Source organism: Anolis carolinensis, chromosome 2 (genome assembly GCF_035594765.1).
Source record: "Anolis carolinensis isolate JA03-04 chromosome 2, rAnoCar3.1.pri, whole genome shotgun sequence".
NCBI classification, from domain to species: Eukaryota; Metazoa; Chordata; class Lepidosauria; order Squamata; family Dactyloidae; genus Anolis; species Anolis carolinensis.
This window is the reverse complement of record NC_085842.1, coordinates 243,873,682-243,893,685: the sequence shown is the minus strand read 5'-3', so window position 1 is coordinate 243,893,685 and position 20,004 is coordinate 243,873,682. Positions and strand designations below refer to the sequence as shown.

The 20,004-nt window shown below is 41.2% G+C and overlaps 1 protein-coding gene across 11 annotated transcripts in view; it reads left to right on the top strand.

The window, feature by feature from the left end:
* The window catches only part of apba1 (amyloid beta precursor protein binding family A member 1), a 130,152-nt gene that overhangs the window by 71,461 nt on the left and 38,687 nt on the right, over positions 1–20,004 (top strand). For all 11 annotated transcript variants that reach the window (XM_062971977.1, XM_062971975.1, XM_062971979.1 and 8 more), the window contains exons 2-3: positions 1,185–2,389; positions 18,021–18,122. In XM_062971977.1, the coding sequence (XP_062828047.1) occupies positions 1,238–2,389; positions 18,021–18,122 (1,254 nt within the window). In that variant the 5' untranslated portion in view covers positions 1,185–1,237. The remainder of the gene's footprint in view (positions 1–1,184; positions 2,390–18,020; positions 18,123–20,004) is intronic.

The window sequence follows — 20,004 nt, the reverse complement described above, 5'->3', positions numbered from 1 at the left end:
TTTGTCAAGTATTATCAAAATATATATCAGACTGGCAGTGCCTATTATCATCAGCTTGGATCTACAGTGAGCATTACTGACAACATTCTCTTTCTAGCACTAACTCCAGAGTGTATAGCAGGAGTGGTTACACACATTATTCACACTATTCATTGTCAGATTTGTAGATTTCTGGCTCCACATCAACGCTATGAGCGTTAAATATTTATTGACATGACACATCCATTTATAGTCATTCCGTGTGATCAACACTCCTGTTTGTGAAGCACCTTTCCCCTTTTTTTCAAAATTGCAATAAACCACAGACTACAATTTATATTTTACTCTTGAGTGCATGGCTTGATGACTCCTTTGTGTTCCTAGGCCTTCCTTATTTATAGTGCTGCATTTCAAAGCCTTCAGCAGTTGCTCCACAAAGTATAAAAGGTTTTCAATCAGCTGTGCGGTGGGAGGAGGATGAGAAAAATTATGCTTACCGAAAGCAGGGTCAATTTATTTTCTTGTTCCTAATAGCTTTTCACTGAAGTTCTTGATTTTGAAGCAGACAAAAGAAAAAGTTCAAAGCAGGAGATTATGCCTGATGCTTTTTTATCATGGAAAAAGCTTTGGTTGTTATTGCTGGTTTGAAACAAGAGCACTTGAGTGCAAGAACAGTCCATGAACTTGTGCAACATTTGATTTCTCCTACTTTTCTGCTTCTACCAGATAACTTTTATGTGTAAATGCTTCTTTTATACTCAATCAGTTCTTCCCATCTGTCAAATTAAATGTATTGCCTTGGGCCATATTTGTCCTTTTAACTTAGTATGTTCTCCTCTTGTCCTTGCAGATTTTTTTTGTACTCTCAACAACCTTCTCCTTCTCTTTTTCCAACGAGTATGATATATGCATTTCTCTTTGGCAACGTACCCTTCACACTATATGTCTCCTTTACCAGCCTATTCACTTTTGGTTAATTGACTGGTAATTATATACCATGCATTCTCTATTTTTGTCAATGCTTTCTGCTTATGAAAACAATTTGGGTAACACCTGATATTCATTGTCTGCTTATCCAACTTTAATATATGACTCCAATTTTACTGCTTATAAGCTAACTATTGAACATTAGATTTACTGTTATGTTAGCTTAAAATGTCTACTTCCTTTGTGTAGTAACTGCCCTTTTTTGATATTTTTTACAGACACAACACACAAAATGTCAATAGAATAAGTGAAGCACCCTTTACTACCTGCCATGAACCACTTTGAGGGGCCACCAGAAGGAGAGGGCAATGATGAACTAGGAAATAGAGAGGTCAATGAGTCTATAGAGGCTGATCTGGAGCATTCTGAGGCAGAGGAGGAACAACAACAGTATGCTGTTTACCCAAGATGTGCCAATGGTGGCCATGGAGGACACTCTAGACAGGAAGAAGAGGGCATGCTAGCACGATCGGCTAGCACTGAGAGTGGATTCCATAATCACACTGATACTGCAGAGGGAGATGTCATAGCCACAGCAGGAGATAACTACGAAGGAGATCGAGTACTAGAAAATGAGGATGAGAGTGCCTATGCTGTACAGTACAGACCTGAGGCAGAGGAGTACACTGAAAATGCTGAGGCAGAACATGCGGAGACACTTCATAACCGAACTCTCCCCAACCACTTGCACTTTCATTCCATTGAGCATGAGGAAGCCATGAATGCAGCATATTCGGGTTACGTGTACACCCACCGACTCTTCCACCGGGGGGAAGATGAGCAGTATGCGGAGCCCTATGCTGACTATGGGCTGCAGGAACATGTTTATGAGGAGATAGGAGACACACCTGACCTTGATGTCAGGGAAGGTCTGAGACTCTATGAGCAAGAGAGGGAAGAGGCTGACAACTACCGAAAGGAAGCTCTAGGTGCACGCCTCCACCATTACGATGAGCGCTCTGATGGAGAGTCCGACAGCCCCGAGAAAGAGGCAGAGTTTGCTCCATATCCAAGGATGGACAGTTACGAACAAGAGGAAGATATTGACCAAATTGTGGCTGAAGTCAAACAGAGCATGAGTTCTCAAAGCCTAGACAAAGCTGCTGAAGACATGCCAGAAGCAGAGCAGAACGTGGACAGTAGTAATGCTCTTGCTAATGTGCGTCCTGAAAGCAACAGTCAACTTTCAGGAGGTTCTAAACCATCTGTTAATGTAGGGGAATCAGTGCAAAGGTATAGCAAGGAAAAAAGGGATGCAATATCACTGGCTATTAAGGACATTAAAGAAGCTATTGAGGAAGTGAAGACAAGGACCATCCGTTCCCCTTACACTCCTGATGAACCCAAAGAGCCCATTTGGGTGATGAGGCAAGACATCAGCCCAACCAGGGATGATGAGGATCAGAGGCCAGCAGAGGGAGATGTAAGTATATTAAATATCTGGATGACAATTTTGAATGACAAAATCTGGAACTTGTAATTTTCACTTTGATGCTTAGTGTTTTAGGATTGTTTTTAACAACTTGGAAAACAAAGCATTACATTATTTCTGGAACATTTCTGGAATACTTCTGGAACATGGCCATACAGCCCGAAAAACATACAACAACCCTTTGATCCCGGCCATGAAAGCCTTCGACAACACAAAGCATTACATTATTAGAATTATTGCAGTACAGATGCTTCCCTAGTTATCCCTTTCTCTGTTGTAATATAACAAAAAGAAAGTGAACATACTAAAAATAATACAGAAAAATCCTCATAATAGAACTCATTTCCACAGTTTTGTTTAACTATGTCCTGGGGCAAATGGTCTTTCTAGGAATTTGCTAAGTCCTTCAGATTATTTTATGGTATACTTCCTCCAGAAGTTGCTATATAGTTACACTGGCGGATCCTGCAAATTCCTAGAGAGGATACTTCTCTATGCTCGGACCAGAAGTCATGCTATTTAGTGGAGTTCAGTCATATTCATGGTTTCAGGTAACTGCGGTCTAGCTGGGAACTATCCCCTATGGATATGGGGGTCTTATTGGATAGCTGTTCATCAATATGCAATATGATGCAATATGCAATATCCAATATGACCCTTATGTCCATCCTGTCTGACAGACTGAATTCCCCTATATGAGCCTGTGCTGAGCTCCTCAGGAGAGGTCCTTCTCTCAGTGTCACCATTTTCATAGGCATGGCTGATAAAGACCTAAGGAACTTCCTTTCCAGGGAAGTCAAAATGACTTCCTCCTTCTGTCCTGCCTTTTATTCTGACAGGCCTTTCGAACTAATTTTTTAAAAGGACTTTCATGGCACTGCTGCATTGTTTTTATAGGGATGGTTTAATTCTGTTTAATGTTGATCTGTTGCATTTTAAGATATGTTGTACTTGTTTTAAATTGTAAGCCTGCTTCCTTCCCAATTTTTTGGAAAATGCAGGGTAACATTGATAATGGTGACAACGATGAAGAGGTTTTGATATGACATATATCCTTAAACACAATTCCATACTATATGCACTAAAGAATGTGCTTCTGTTAGAAGCAGTGCCAGTTCCTAGCATGGTATCATGTGGAACTTGGGTGGTAGAGCTATCAATATTCCTTTTGATGCATGTGGCTGTTTCAATCATTCTACAAACATCACTATTTCCTTCCATTATCCACATATAATTGCTTTGTGAATTAGCTCCTGTCAATATTAGATTCAAAGACATTAAATGCTTTCTGTTTCAGTGCAGAGTTCATAGCCCTTATTTCCTGATGTGTATTGTTTTTAGATTTGATAGAAGAAAAATAACATGCCACATGTTGAAGATTTTGGAAAATGGCATTCATCACTTTTTGGAAAAACACCTTTTGGAGATCATAACTTTTTAGAAAAGCATGATCTTTCAGAGAAGAGTAAAAATCCTTTAGAGTAGAATCTTCTCTTGTGGTATACAACCAGATATAATTATGCAAGACAATGGTTTCAGTTGTTAGACTGAATAACCTGTTATCTCTGATCTGTTAGGAAAACAGATTTTGCAAGTGCATAAAAACAGCAGTGCAGAAGAGTTTTTCAGTGCCCAAAAATATATACTCTCCCATAAAACAACTTGTTTTATATCATGGACCCAAGAGACAAAAATGAAGTAGACTTTGATAAAAAAATAACGTATTTGGTTTACTCACAACTTTCACGTGTTCAGCATACATAAGTACAAAACTGTTACCAGTCCAGTTTCAAATATGTTTGAGATAATTCTCTTTGCCAGCCAGCAAGGGCATCTCTGTTATAACAAAACAGCTATCAACAGGTCACATAGTCAAAAGGACAGAGAGAAAGAGCATGTGGTCTGCAGCCCTTTTGTAACTTCTCAGGAATCATAGAGTAAAAGAAACTACATACCAGAACATACATATAAACAGTAAGCAACAGGATCGTAGATAAATATTACTAGAGAAGGTTTGAAGAAGATTATCATTTCCAACAGCAGAACTCTAGTTCCCATCAGTCCTAGACAACATGGCCAATGATGAGGAATGATGGTAGTGGTGGTGGTGGCAATTTCAAACCCATCTCTCCTTATGGATTGAAGCAGGGAACAACAGATTAAAATGTAACTTATAAACCAGTTGAAAGTCATAACATCAGTTAAAAAGAACATAGAAGACCCATACATACTACATCAACCAGTCAATGTGTTCAAATTCATAAATTAACATTCAGTAATATTAGGTAGTTTATCCAATCCAATGGGGCTGGATATTCTCTCAATTCTACTGCAGAGATTCTGTAACAGAAGAATGTGGCTTAAATTCTGCGAACATTTAGCCTACATAATTGGACTTTTGTACAATTTAGGCAGCTCAACTGTGTGTTGTATTGCAGCCCAAAGCCTTAATTAAAAATACTATGGTGTCATTGCTTTGATTTATTTTAAATGTAGCAATATCTTGCCAAAATATAGTATATCCTCAGTCTATTCAACTACCAGGTTATTTGAAGCAGACTATAAAATATAGTGCTTTGTCAAGGACAGAACGCCACAAGATTCAAAGTAACAGAGTTTATTAGATTACAGAACTCAAAAATGCCCGTAAAACACAAGGGCCAGGCAGTTTTTGCCTTTAGGAGCAAAAAGGGGCAAAAGTAAATGTTCAAAAGATAAACCGGATTAAACCGGAGTTTAATCCGGGTAAAAACAAACTGCTTGCTTCAGCCTGGGTATAAACGAAACGAAAGCCAAGGAACAAAAGATACAAAGAACGCAACTAATTGGCAGCAGATTCCTCTCTGCTGCCAACACTGTGCTTAGAGTAACTTGCGTCGCTCCCCCACACACACAGCAGACAGGATCTCCAACACGAGTAAATCAGCCAAGGATTGTAGCAGTTGAGTAGACCAGTTCCGTTCCGTAGATCAAAGCCAGAAGCAGACGTTTGTAGTTTTTCCAAGTCCAAGAAGGGGGGGAAGACAAGCCGTGGTCAGTTCAGTCCGAGTTCTCAAAGCAGGAGATGGCGTCCGTCAAGAAGACGACGGAAGGTCAAGCTAATAAGAGTAAGCACAGGTTTGCACAAACAAATGCCCACACAATCCCTCCCGCCGTCTGACCCTGGATTCCAATCAACTTACGTCACAGCACAGGAAAGCACACAAGTCTTCAGGGAAGCGTCCCACACACACACGGATCCCAAGCGTTTGCCCAGATTACCTTGCCCAACGCAATTTGCAATTGCTCTCAAGCCCCATTTTATGCCAGTTACAAATCTTCATCACTGTCAGCTGTCCTCCTTAACCCGGGCGTTTCCTCATCACTTTCCTCGTCAGAGCTGGAACACCTCTGACTACGCCCAACAGCATCTCCAGCTGTGGATCCCGTCCCATCCCTCCAGCTAAACCATGGGTCTAATCCTGAAGGTCCCCATTCATCTTCTGTCCCATCATGGCCAGTGGCACCCACTTCCTCCCTTACCCGAGTCCAATCCATCTCATCCTCCTCTGAGCTAACCAGCCCCTCCTCCATTCTCTCCGTAAACCCTTCGAAAGACTCCTCGTCAGATGGTGCTGCAAATATGTCTCGCAGTCTTTTTCTCTCTCGCTCCTCGAGAGTATCTGACTCTCGAGGAGTCTTACGCCCACGTCTGTCAGTAACAGAGCCATGAGGCTCAATCATAACACTATCCCCTCTCACAAAGGCCTCCTCCCCCGATGGCGGAGAAGTGGCAGTGATACCCTCCGCTATAGCACCACGACGACTAGAGGTATCAAGTTTCAACAGCGAACGATGAAAGACTGGATGGACCTTTAAACTAGACGGTAAACGCAAACGAAACGCAACAGAAGAAATCTTTTTAACGATAGGAAAGGGACCCAAATACCGAGGCGCAAACTTTCCCCCAGCCTGTTTAATATGTTTGGAAGATAACCACACCAAATCCCCTTCTTCCAACTCCTCCCCTGCCTGCCTGTGGCGGTCAGCCTGAGTCTTCTGCGTTGCCTTAGCTTCCAACAGTAAGCGACGGGCAACATCATGCAATGCAGCCATTTCCGAAGAGCGGTACACAGGGTCCGAAGAGACCACATTGGTCGACGGCGCCACACCTCCCCGTGGGTGAAAACCATAAGTTAGCTCAAATGGCGTATGCTGACTAGACGTGTGCACCGCATTGTTGTAAGCAAATTCCGCCACCGGTAACCACTTTACCCAAGCCGTGGGTTGATCTAAACAAAAACAACGCAGATACTGCTCTAAGAGCCCATTAACCCGTTCCGACTGTCCATCCGTTTGCGGATGGAAAGCTGAAGACACGTTTAACTTAGTCCCCAAACACTCATGGAAGTGTTTCCAAAAGCGTGACACAAATTGCGGAGCCCTATCTGAAATAATCACCTCGGGTGCTCCGTGCAAACGATAGATGTGCTTTGTAAATAGTAAGGCCAACGTAGGGGCCGCCGGAATGGTTGAACAAGGAATAAAATGAGCCAGTTTACTAAATAAATCCACCACCACCCAAATACAAGTATAACCCCCAGACTTAGGCAAATCTGAAATAAAATCCATGGAAATGATTTGCCATGGCCTCTCCGGAACAGGTAAAGACGATAACAACCCTCTAGGGCGCCCAACAGGCGTCTTACTCTGCTGACAAACGGCGCAGCTGTCACAAAAGCGCAGAATGTCTTGCCGCATCTTTGGCCACCAGTAGCTCCTGGTGATAAGCTGTACGGTCTTGAACCTGCCAAAGTGCCCAGCCATGGGTTCGTCATGGTGGGCTCTAATCACCTCTAACCTGAGGGTCCCTACTGGTACGTAAACCTGCCCCCTACGCACCAATACCCCGTCTTGATCCTGAAGATGCGGCAGTATGGTACGGTTACCTGCAGAGAGCAGCATCAGTTGCTCCTGAGTCCATACATCATCCTTCTGAGCCTCAAGGATCTGGTCATGTAACCCAAGCTCATTATCTACAACACACAGAGAGGCAGTAGGCAAGATGGTCTGACATACTACCTGCTCATTGGTCTTAAATTCCGGCTTGCGGGATAAAGCATCGGCCCGCAAGTTTGCCTTCCCCTCCACGAACTGCACCTTGAAGTTAAACCTGGAGAAAAACAAAGCCCAGCGGATTTGACGCTGGTTTAACTTCTTTGCTGTTTGCAAGTGCTCTAAGTTCTTGTGATCAGATCTGACCACGATCTGGTGCCGTGCCCCTTCAAGCCAGTGCCGCCACACCTCAAACGCCACCTTAATCGCCAACAACTCCTTCTCCCATATGGTATAGTTCTGCTCGAAGGGTGTTAGTTGCCGCGAGTAAAATCCACAGGGACGCAGGGTCCCTGAGGAATCCTTCTGAGACAATACAGCCCCCAACGCGTAGCTAGAAGCGTCCGCTTCTACCACGAACGGTCTGTCAACATCAGGATGGGTTAGTATGTTGTCCGATTGAAAACTAGATTTTAGTTGTAGAAACGCCTCGTGAGCTTCCCGCCCCCACACAAATGGCTGTTTCTTGCGCAGAAGCTGCGTCAAAGGTACCGTGAGCTTTGCAAAATTCGGAATAAACTCCCGGTAGTAATTAGCGAAACCCAAGAACCTTTGTACATCCTTCTTAGTCTTCAGCTCCTGCCATGAGTTGACGGCGTCAACCTTATGTGGGTCCATTTTAAGTTCCCTACCTGACACTACATGACCTAGGAACTCCACTTCAGGCACATGAAAGACGCACTTGGAAGCCTTGGCGAAAAGCCCATTAGCCCGCAGTCGGTGCAGAACCTGCTTGACATGTTGACGATGTTCTTTCTCGTCCTTAGAAAAAATCAAGATATCATCCAAATAAATCACTAAAAATTGGTCAATTAGGTCCCTGAACACATCGTTCATGAACCTCTGGAATACCGCAGGAGCATTACAAAGCCCAAAAGGCATGACTCGGAACTCATGGCATCCGAAACACGTGTTAAATGCCGTCTTCCATTCATCCCCTTCCCGTATACGGATTAAGTTATAGGCCCCCCGCAGGTCAAGCTTGGTAAAGACCTTAGCCCCTTGCACCCTTGATAACAGTTCCGAGATTAAAGGCAGCGGGTACCTATCCCGAATGGTGTATTTGTTTAGGATCCGATAATCGCAGACCAACCTAAGTTCCCCAGTCTTTTTGGCTACAAAGAATACCGGTGCCGCAGTTGGAGAACTAGATGGGCGAATAAACCCCTTGGCTAAATTTTCATCTAGAAACTCCCGCAAAGCTTGCCTTTCCGGTACAGTCAAGGCATACAGCCTCCCTGCTGGCAGTTTCGCACCTTCTGCCAACTTGATGGCGCAATCATATGGCCTGTGCGGTGGTAATTTGTCCGCTTCTCTTTTACAAAATACATCAGAGAACTCCCCATACTCAGCAGGCACTCCCTCCATATCAGAATGAGTAACATTTAGAGTGCAACAATCCTGCCTCTTTAAGATCACTTTACGTGTTGCCCAATCTACATGTGGGTTTACTACAGCTAGCCAATCCATCCCCAGGATCACATCATATCTAGGCAAGCTCGTAATATCCCACACAAACGTTCCCGTTACTCCCTGCACCTCCCACGTTACTGCTGAGGTTTCATGGTTAACCACCCCAGTCTCCAGCAGTCTCCCATCTGCTCCTTCCACCCACACGTCGCATGCCTTGCGCACTCTAGGAATGCCATGCTTCTTAGCAAACTCAATATCTACATAGGAGACCGTAGCTCCTGAGTCCAGCAGTGCCAAAGTAGAAACAAGTTCCCTTCCCCCAACAGATAATGTAATGGGTACGAAAACATGCTTCCTCCCCTCAGTTGACTGCTTGAGGAGCCCTAGTGCGTTGGACTCACGTCGCACTAGGGCTGGCCTTTTCCCGAAAGCTGGGAAGGTTTCACATTACAATCTTTGGCAAAATGCCCAGCATTCCCACAGTACAAACACAAGCCCAGCTGCCTCCTACGGCTCTTTTCCTCTGTAGACAGCTTTTTAAAGACCCCAAGCTCCATGGGCTCTTCCCCCATCACCACAGGTGCCCTGGTTACATGCATGGGTGGCGCACACATTGCTTTTGAGTGTTTACGAGCCTCGAACCTTGCGTCTAAACGCAGCACCTTAGCTACTAAGGCGTCCCAGCTTTCAGCCGGCTCCAAGCGTGCTAATTCATCCTGGAGCATATCACTTAACCCGGCAGTAAATAAAAGCATGAATGCATTTTCCCCCCAATCCAGCTGGTGGCGATACAGGTTAAACTTATTTAAGTAATCCAAAACAGTCCCCTTTCCCTGTTTCAACCGATACAGAGCCCACCCAGCGTTCTCCGTGCGGAGAGGATCCCCAAAAGTATCAGTTAACAACTTTTTGAAATTATTCAAATTGTCCTTGACTGGGTCATTTCCCAAAATTAAATTAGTGGCCCATTGTCCTGCGGGACCGGTCAACAAACTCAAAATAAAGGCCACCTTGCTAGTGTCTGTAGGAAAAGCATGAGCACTGAGCTGAGAAAAATAAAGCTCCACTTGTGCCAAAAAGGTTGGCAACTTGCACCTGGTTCCGTCAAAGCGTTCAGGAGTCAAAACATGTCCTTTCACAGCCTGAGCTGTTTGGATAACGGTAAAAGCCGTTTGCAATTGGTCTACTTTGGCCCTTAACTCATCCATCGTCTTCCTGACGGGTTTATTGCTGCAATAAACTTTTTATGGCGTTGGGCAATCTGTCAAGGACAGAACGCCACAAGATTCAAAGTAACAGAGTTTATTAGATTACAGAACTCAAAAATGCCCGTAAAACACAAGGGCCAGGCAGTTTTTGCCTTTAGGAGCAAAAAGGGGCAAAAGTAAATGTTCAAAAGATAAACCGGATTAAACCGGAGTTTAATCCGGGTAAAAACAAACTGCTTGCTTCAGCCTGGGTATAAACGAAACGAAAGCCAAGGAACAAAAGATACAAAGAACGCAACTAATTGGCAGCAGATTCCTCTCTGCTGCCAACACTGTGCTTAGAGTAACTTGCGTCGCTCCCCCACACACACAGCAGACAGGATCTCCAACACGAGTAAATCAGCCAAGGATTGTAGCAGTTGAGTAGACCAGTTCCGTTCCGTAGATCAAAGCCAGAAGCAGACGTTTGTAGTTTTTCCAAGTCCAAGAAGGGGGGGAAGACAAGCCGTGGTCAGTTCAGTCCGAGTTCTCAAAGCAGGAGATGGCGTCCGTCAAGAAGACGACGGAAGGTCAAGCTAATAAGAGTAAGCACAGGTTTGCACAAACAAATGCCCACACAATCCCTCCCGCCGTCTGACCCTGGATTCCAATCAACTTACGTCACAGCACAGGAAAGCACACAAGTCTTCAGGGAAGCGTCCCACACACACACGGATCCCAAGCGTTTGCCCAGATTACCTTGCCCAACGCAATTTGCAATTGCTCTCAAGCCCCATTTTATGCCAGTTACAAATCTTCATCACTGTCAGCTGTCCTCCTTAACCCGGGCGTTTCCTCATCACTTTCCTCGTCAGAGCTGGAACACCTCTGACTACGCCCAACAGCATCTCCAGCTGTGGATCCCGTCCCATCCCTCCAGCTAAACCATGGGTCTAATCCTGAAGGTCCCCATTCATCTTCTGTCCCATCATGGCCAGTGGCACCCACTTCCTCCCTTACCCGAGTCCAATCCATCTCATCCTCCTCTGAGCTAACCAGCCCCTCCTCCATTCTCTCCGTAAACCCTTCGAAAGACTCCTCGTCAGATGGTGCTGCAAATATGTCTCGCAGTCTTTTTCTCTCTCGCTCCTCGAGAGTATCTGACTCTCGAGGAGTCTTACGCCCACGTCTGTCAGTAACAGAGCCATGAGGCTCAATCATAACATGCTTTCTACGTCAAGTCAGGAGTCGGCTACTCATTTCACTTCAGCCTGCATTAGGCTTGCTATCCCTGGCTTCTGGCTACTGCTGAAGATAGTTTTAGCCTGAAAAACTATCCATTGTTTGGAATTTAGGTACCCTGAGGATTGCCTTCTCTACTATGTTCATCCATGTATAGTATGCTGTAGTCATCATCTGGAACCATAAGTGCTATTTGGTAGTAGAAAAGTATGTCTTAGAAGGTTGTGGATTCTTATTCATTGGAAGTTTCAAAAGAAAGTTGGGTGGCCATCTTTCAGGAACACTTTAGCTCTGGATTCCTACACTGGAAAAGGTTGGACTAAATAACCCTTCTAATTCTCTGATTCCAAGTACACAAAGCATAAACGGCTGCAACAAGCTTCTCCATTATGTGTTTTCGAAGGCTTTCATGGCCGGCACCTCCATTATATTTTCTCCTTCCAGAAAATAAATCCACCTTTAGCTCAATGAAGAAAATTAAGATTTTATGGAGACCAGGATAAAGCACCTCCTGCTTTAATCCGGTCATCTGAACATGGAACTGGTTTGAGGCCCAGCTGGTGATGGCATAAACTACATGCACATTAAGGGCGTTTTTGGTTCGCTTTTGGGGGAGTTTTTTCTCTGGTTGCTGCAGTTTGAGCTTTTGCTGTTATCCCCAGCTTCTGCCAACCTAGCAGTTGCAAACGTGAGTAGATCAATAGGTACTGCTCTGGCGGGAAGGTAATGGCGCTGCATGCAGTCATGCCAGCCACATGCCCTTGGAGGTGTCTACGGACAACAGCAGCTCTTCGGTTTAGAAATGGATATGAGCATCAATCCCCAGAGTTGAACATGACTAGACTTAATGTCAAGTCCTTTACCTTTGCCTAAGTCTATAGTAAGGATGGAAAACATAACAACTTTACAGATGTATTATCGAAGGCTTTCATGGCTGGAATCACTGGGTTGCTGTGAGTCTTTCAAGCTGTATGGCCTTGTTCCCGAAAGACTCACAGCAATCCAACATTGCAGATGTTATTAGACTACAGGTCCCAGTATCCCTTGCTACTATAGCCAATTGTGATTATTGCTGGGAGTTGTAGTCCAACAATCTTTTGATGAGTGTATGATTATTGCATTTTATTTATTTGTTAAAATATTTCTATTCCACCCTACATCAAAATATCTCGGGGAAGCTTGTAAATAAAACCAATGCAAACAAATTAAAGCAATAAAACTAAACTAAAGATAGATTAAACATAATAAATAATTCCACTAGAAGAAGCTGGGTTGCTTTGACCAGTTGTGAATAATATTTTAATTTCCTAGAGATTATGGTGTGTCTAGGAGAGTTAAGAATAATATGCCCCTTGAAATATTCAAGGTGTACCACTAACCATGTTCCTGTCTGAATAAATCTGTCAGCAGAAATGGGGCAGGTGGGCCTAGTAAAGATAAGGATATATATGTTTTTAATTTTGTGCAGCTAATGGTTTTTTGATAAATAAATTGTAAATTTAGTTTAGTTGGAAGGTGACGTAATAGGACATATCCCTTGCCGACTCTGCGTGTTCCATCTTCCAAAGACCAGCATAGCCACGATTTTCCACACCCAATGCCTCTCACTCAATGAGGCAGAAGAAATGCTTATGACAGCCTTCCCTGGCTTGCAAACCTCAGATAGCATAGATTTGTTTTTATGGTGTTTAGCAAATTGTGCACATGGATGGTTTGGTTTTATGAAGTGGAATTTAACATTTCTGAGGAACACGTTCTCTCTCTTTACCCCCTCCAGTTTAGGTAACATCTCTTTTGTTTTAAACTTCTCTTTATGACAACAAGTTTCCTTCCGTTCTCGGTCTGACGCTCGGGCAGCTTTGCAGAGCTTCGGTTTTTCCACAGCAGGGCCCATCTATTATTGATAAAGGGAATCGAGAAGGACTGCACTGAATAATTGAGCAGGTTTCAGGTGCTGCACAATGTGACCGGCTCTATGGATGTCATGATGTGCTCAGTGTTTGTTAAGCGAAAGAAATGTTGCTTGCTTGGAGCAGGGAATTGCATTTGGGCGTTCTATTGATACTATTCGTTCCTAAAGTTAGGCAGTCAGACCAGTAATTCTTGAAAACCTTAAGCTATTGGAATAGCCAAAACTTGGATTACCATGATTCTACCATTTAAAAATGAGGACCTGAGCATTATCCAAACTATCCACCCATTGAAATATGACTGACTTAAGGCCATTATCACTAGTTTAAATCCCATTGACATCAGTAGGTTTACTCAAAGTATATAACTAAGGGTGGCTCTATACTGTCAAATTAATATAGTTTGACATCACTTTAATTGCTATAACTTAGTGCTATAGAATCATGGGAGTTGTAGTTTCACAATGTTATTGTTAGCTATGTTTTCCCTATGGGGAGAAAAGCGGCATAGAAATGATGGTGATGAGGATGTGGATGAGGATGAAGATGAGGATGAGGTCTTTAGCCTTCTCCGCCAAAGAGGCACCAAACTACAACTGCCAGGATTCCATAGCATTGAGCCATGTCAGTTAAAGTGGTGTAAGCTGCATTAATTCAGCAGTGTAGATGCAGCTTAAATATACTTTCAAGCTGATATAGTACTTCTAAACAGAGTACTATGATAAATAAGTGATATCAGTTTTAATAATTCTACATTCTATAGGGAGATTAGGATCAGTGTGCAATCTAATTCTAAACATTTTGATTTGAAAGTAAAATTGCGGATTTTGGAGCAGCCAAAGCAAGATGCCATAATAACTAAGTTTATGTATTTAATGTATAGTTTGATTACTGACTGCAGTAAATCAAACTATACATTGAATAACCCGGAGGCGCAGTGGATTAAACCGCTGAGCTGCTGAACTTGCTGACCAAAAGGTTGGCAGTTTGAGTCCAGGGAGCAGAGTGAGCTCCCGCTGTTAACCCCAGTTTCTGCCAACCTAGCAGTTCGAAAACATGCAAATGTGAATATATCACTAAGTACTGCTCCGGCAGGAAGGTAACAGTGCTCCATGCAGTCATGTCAGCCACATGACCTTGGAGGTGTCTGCGGACAACGTGGGCTCTTCGACTTAGGAATGGAGATGAGCACCAACCCCCCCAGCATTGGACATAACTAGACTTAATGTCAGGGGAAAGCCTTTATCTTTACCCTTTGGTCCTTATAGATTGCCTCCAATTGTTGAGGTATGTTAGCTAGTATAAATCCTTAAGAAACATTGTTTTTTTGTTGCGTTCCCTTGGGTGACCAATATGTATTTTGTGTATCCAATTCTCAAGCGTAATTTGGCTTGTGTTTTTTTCCTCAAATTCCATAGCATCATCAAAGGCAGCATTCTTAGAATAGCTATCTTTGGTACTGCCGCAATATATATGTGTCTCCCGTTATTCAGAACATTTTCTTTCTAAGTGTCACATAGAAGGAAAACTGTGCAATTTATTTCCAGTTAGACCTAATCAGCTTCACCTCTCCATGGGGTACTGACTGTGTTCAATTGGGAAAACAGCAAATATACATATTTGCCTCCTCAGTAATGTTCCTGCATTTCTTTTTCATTGATACTAGATTAGTAATGGCTCCCAAATTTACCTGAAGTAGTTTTACAATTTTTTGTCATTTAAAACAACAACAAAACATTCTAGCCATCTCACATTTCATAGTATAGTTTGAATATCCTTTATCCAACATTTACAAATACTCCAAAAGGTAAAATTGTCCATATGGGTGGCTGAGATAATGATATCTTTGTGTTTGTTGGTTTGATATAAACACGCTTTGTTTCATGCCAAAAAAATTTAAAAGATTGTATAACATTAGCTTCAGGCTATCAATACAGTTTATATGACACATAAATGGATTTTGTGTTTAGATTTGGGTCCAATCTCCAAGATACCCCATCATTTAAGTCCCATCTCCAAAATATCCTATGATTTGGGTTCCATTCTCCAAGATATCCCATGATTTCTGTCCTGTCTCCTAGATATCCCATAATTTGGGTCCCATCTCCAAGATGTTCCATGATTTGGGTCCTATCTCCAAGCACATACTCATATTCCAAATTTAAAAACAACAATGAAATCCAAAATATTTCTAGTTCCAATTTTTTTTGATAAGGGATATTCAATCTATATACCCTGTAATTTTATTATTAAGTTCTAAGATACCAATAATGCTAGAGTTCTTCTACAGATGTACTTCTGTAAGGACCTAGATAAAAGGAACGAAACCCTTTTGTGAAACAAAGATTGCTTGTTCTGGTAGAATGACCTCCTTAGAGACATTTGGTAATGAAGAAGGTTGATCTCCATAGGTAGGACATAGATACCATCTCCTGTTACAGGCTTCATTTTCATGTCACAGGTACATAACGCTGCTGCAAAAAAAGCAATTTGATGGCACATACTAGTTAGTACTCAACTTGGTAGCTGAAGCAGAATAGCAGCATAATCAACATGGAGAATTTTTGGATGTATCAGGCTGAGTTTCTTAGAGGAATGGTATGTAAATTCTGATCACTTTTTTAAAACTTAGACTGAAAGTATTCTGTCTTCAGAGCATGAAATCTTCAATAAGACTGTGCTTTATTAAGAGTACAGTGTTGATCTGATTTCTTAGATAATGGATGAAGTAGAAGCATCCATTTACTTACTTAGTCTGTTCTTGTATTTTGATTGTTCCTGCCTCAAAATATATAATAGGATTAATGGAATATTTCCTAGACTGATATATAGAAGAATGACTGTTCTTTCTAAGTGATGCTGAATATCAATGGTGATTTTTTTATACTGATAGTGCAGAAATGTGCAATTTAATACCTTTAAATCCTGCAGTAGTATATCGTTTTTGTAATGGTAGAATATAGACAGGTTTTTGGGATTTGAAAAAAGTTGCGGAGTTGTTATCCTGTGATCTATACCCATATTTTCTATGTCCCAATGTCATCTTATTATGAAAGAATCCAAAAAATTTATAAAACCTTTATATAAAAAAATCCAGAGGGGTGAAGGTGCACATTACTAGCAACCATTTTTCTTTCAGTACTCTTCAGGTGTCTAAAACAATACTGTATCTCTGTGTACATTAAGCTTGGGCCTCTGACAACATCCATTCTCTCTCTCTCTTCTCACATAACCTTTTTTTTTTGCAATGCTAGAAGGAGGAAGAATTAAAGAGTTGCTCATCACTTTTGGCCATAGGTACTCAATGGAAACCTATTCCTATTTTATATATCACGTATGATCTTAACCTACAACAGAAATAAGTATCTGGTAGCTCCCATAATGGATGTTTAGACAGATATACAGGACTTATTGTCTTCCTGGATCTTCCTCACCCAGATATACACCTTTCTTCTCTGCATTGTTTAGAGCAATTTTCGTGTATTTAATCAGTGGACTCCCTTTGGGTTCATTACACTGTAGAATGGGTGCACTTCAACACCGCTTTAGTGGTTAAGGCACATTTCTATGGAACTGTGAGAGTTGTGGTTTGACAAGGTATTTAGCCTTCTCTGCCAGAAGATTGCTGGTGTTGCAACAAAGCTACAAACCCCAGGATTCCATAGCATTGGCCAACGGCACTTAAAGTGGTGTCAGACTGCATTAATTCCACAGTGTAGATGCATCCTGAGCCAGACCTGCAGCTCTTTTCATACAATACAATTGTAGCTTTATGTTTTCACTTCAGAGTTCAGAAATCTTAAGAAAAGAGCACTAATCCCTCATAAAACAAACAAATAGGATCCCATAGGATGCAGCTATGGAAATTAAAGTGGAATCATAGTGCTATAACTGAGTAGTGTGAAAGGGTTACTGATGAGCTCTGATAGCAAATTGGCTTCTGACCCTTTCAAACCCGGCTTTATTCTCTTGAAACCAGAGGGCAATCAGGATGAGAAAGATCGAAGCTGAAATCAAGGAGAAAGAAGAGCTGCATCCTTATCTTTGAAATATGTTGGTTGCCACTAGAGTTTTATAGTATAAATGAATTAAGAACCGAACTACTTTGATTGAGTTGTATAATTTCAGAGTTTTGATGCATTTTGAAAACATCTGTGTTTTCACCAATGCAAGTCACGTTATGAAGACAGCTTTAGTAGGACTCTACTCTGCAATGATAAGCCATCGCATTGTCAATCTCCGAGCATCTGGTTTGCTCCTTATTTTACATTGTTTTAAAACTGAGCAGAAGGAAAGTAGAAAAGAGATTTTCAATTTTAAAGTCTGATCCATACTGTGAATTTAGTTTTGCAGTGGTTAAGTTTATAGTGGTTACTAAAATGTCCAACTTTATCAATATTCAGGAAGCAAATATTTAATTAAGCCTTGAAAGGTTGCCGTGAAATCAATAAGAATTACTTCTAAATAAACATGTATATGATTGTGCTACACATTTCATCCATAAGTGAGATTTGTAGAATCTCTAATTGTATTCATTAACAGGAACCTTAAGCATTCTGCATCATTGCAGGTTGTGATTTTACGCAGATTTGCAGTTTATAACATTTAATTACAAATAAATGTAAGTCTGCAGATAATTGGTGGGAGCTTGCTTGACAGATAACTTCTTATTGGGAAGTTCGCTATCTAAATTTCAGTTCCAATAAAAAACAACAGAGAAATACAATCTATTGTTGGTTCAGGATTTTATTTCATTGTATATCCTTTTATATCTAGTCTCCATCTCCTGATTCATCTTCACCTCAAGGTGCTGAATCATCAAGTGTTCAACATCACCAAGATGTCTGCGGTACGGCAGAAACTCCCACCAATAAGGAGGTAAAGTGCATCTTTTTTTTTTTTTTTTTTTTTTTACAAAGACTGCTTTTACTGGAAACACTTTTCATGTTTTGAATTATTTGTGTTCTGTGCATTATTTAATACAGGGAAGGCTTTTTTTAGATGTGTATTTGATTCCTGAAAATGATAGTTCCTTCATGCCTTTTGTGGTTTAGGCTACAATCTTATTTACATTAATCACTAAATTGCACACATTTGAATAAGCAGCCTGGTGTAAGAATTCATAATAAGAAGCCTGGTGTAAGAAGCAATGATCTTGTATGCAAATGACTTTAGAATCCCTGATACTTAGTTTTCAGTAAATATTCCTTCAACTAGCATGTTAGAAGAATTGATGCAGTTCCATTTGAAAAGATCTTCATGTGTGGTCTATCTTCCAGTAAAGATCACCAAACCGCTCAGTTTTGCTTTCTCTTACAGGCTCAAATTCTTTCTATTTCCTTTACGAACAAACTTAATGGGGGCTTGTTTTGTTAAATTGTTATAATGAAATAATGAAATGCAAGTCTCAATCATCTGCAATGGCTAAATTCAAAAATTCCTAGTGTAGGATTGTTGTGGTTGTAGTGTAACTGTTGAAGCTTTTTCCCATTACTTTTTTGGCCTTTTTTCTTTATACACACATACACAGAAAACACAAAATGATGCCAAATGTATTTTAATTAGGCTAGAACACTGCTTCTCAAACTGTGGGTCCCAACGGGGTCGCCTTAGCTCAATGTTGGGGTCTGGAAAAAATTGGCAACAGTAAAAGATTTCTCGATGCCACCTAGTGACTGTTTTAGACATTTACACAAATCTGTGGTACAATGTTTACAGTGGACTCTGCAGAAGATTCTTCAATTGTGCTTCATATAAAAAAAATCAGCCTGATTAGCAAGCCTTGCAAATTTGATTTGTTATCAGTAAATGTTTGTTATACTAATTTTATATACCCGGAATCACATAAAAATTTATTGGGGTGAAAGGGTTGTGAGTGGGAAAGTTTAAGAAGCCCTCTTTCAGAAGTATGAAGTATAGAGCAAAACCCATATCCACAGTTTCACTAACCCATGTTGAGGTGAAATGGTCTCTAGAAAACGGCTAGGTCAATCAGGCCTGAAATTGCATTAGAAGACCTAGCCAATTCTTAGGAAAGGTATCTTTCTGAGTCATCCAGTGCAACTTTATGGTTTCATAAATGGGTTTCACCATACTTTATGGTTTCACTTATAGACCAAAAGTGAAGTAATTTCATATCCGCAGTTTTATGTAAGTGCAATCCAGCTGGGAATGCATCTGCTATGGAATCCAGCTGGGAATGCATCCTCTATGTTGGACTTCTTTCCCTTTCTGTCTGCCCTCTTTTGTCAACTATTGTATGTGGATAACTCCTGGATTAAGTTAGAGAAGTTTTGCCCTCATATAATATTTTTGTAACATCTGTTATTTAAATAGAGGTAGTAGCAGTTAAGAGATTACACAATTTTATTTGAAGCAAAAGTCTAATAGAAATCTTTAAAAACTACTCTCAAGGAAGGAAGGAATTTATGGTACCTAAAATAATAGTAAAGCTTTCGTATCAGTTAATTGGCAGCTGTGTTCTTTCTGCCACTAAGCTTTTTTCAGTAATACTATTTGTTCTTCTACTGCTTTATTATCTCTGCCTACTCATATGCAGAAGATAAACCACTTTAATCTGCTTATGGCAATTGGATGAATGATTTAGAATGATACTAGTGTAGGAAAATCAAAACAGAAGCAGCATCATATATCATATGGTCACAGAAGCAGCTTTTTCTTCTAAAAAATGAATGTCAGTTTCATCCCAACAACTATTTTTCTGAAATGGTCCTGAGTTATTTGGTAGTAACTCTTTCCT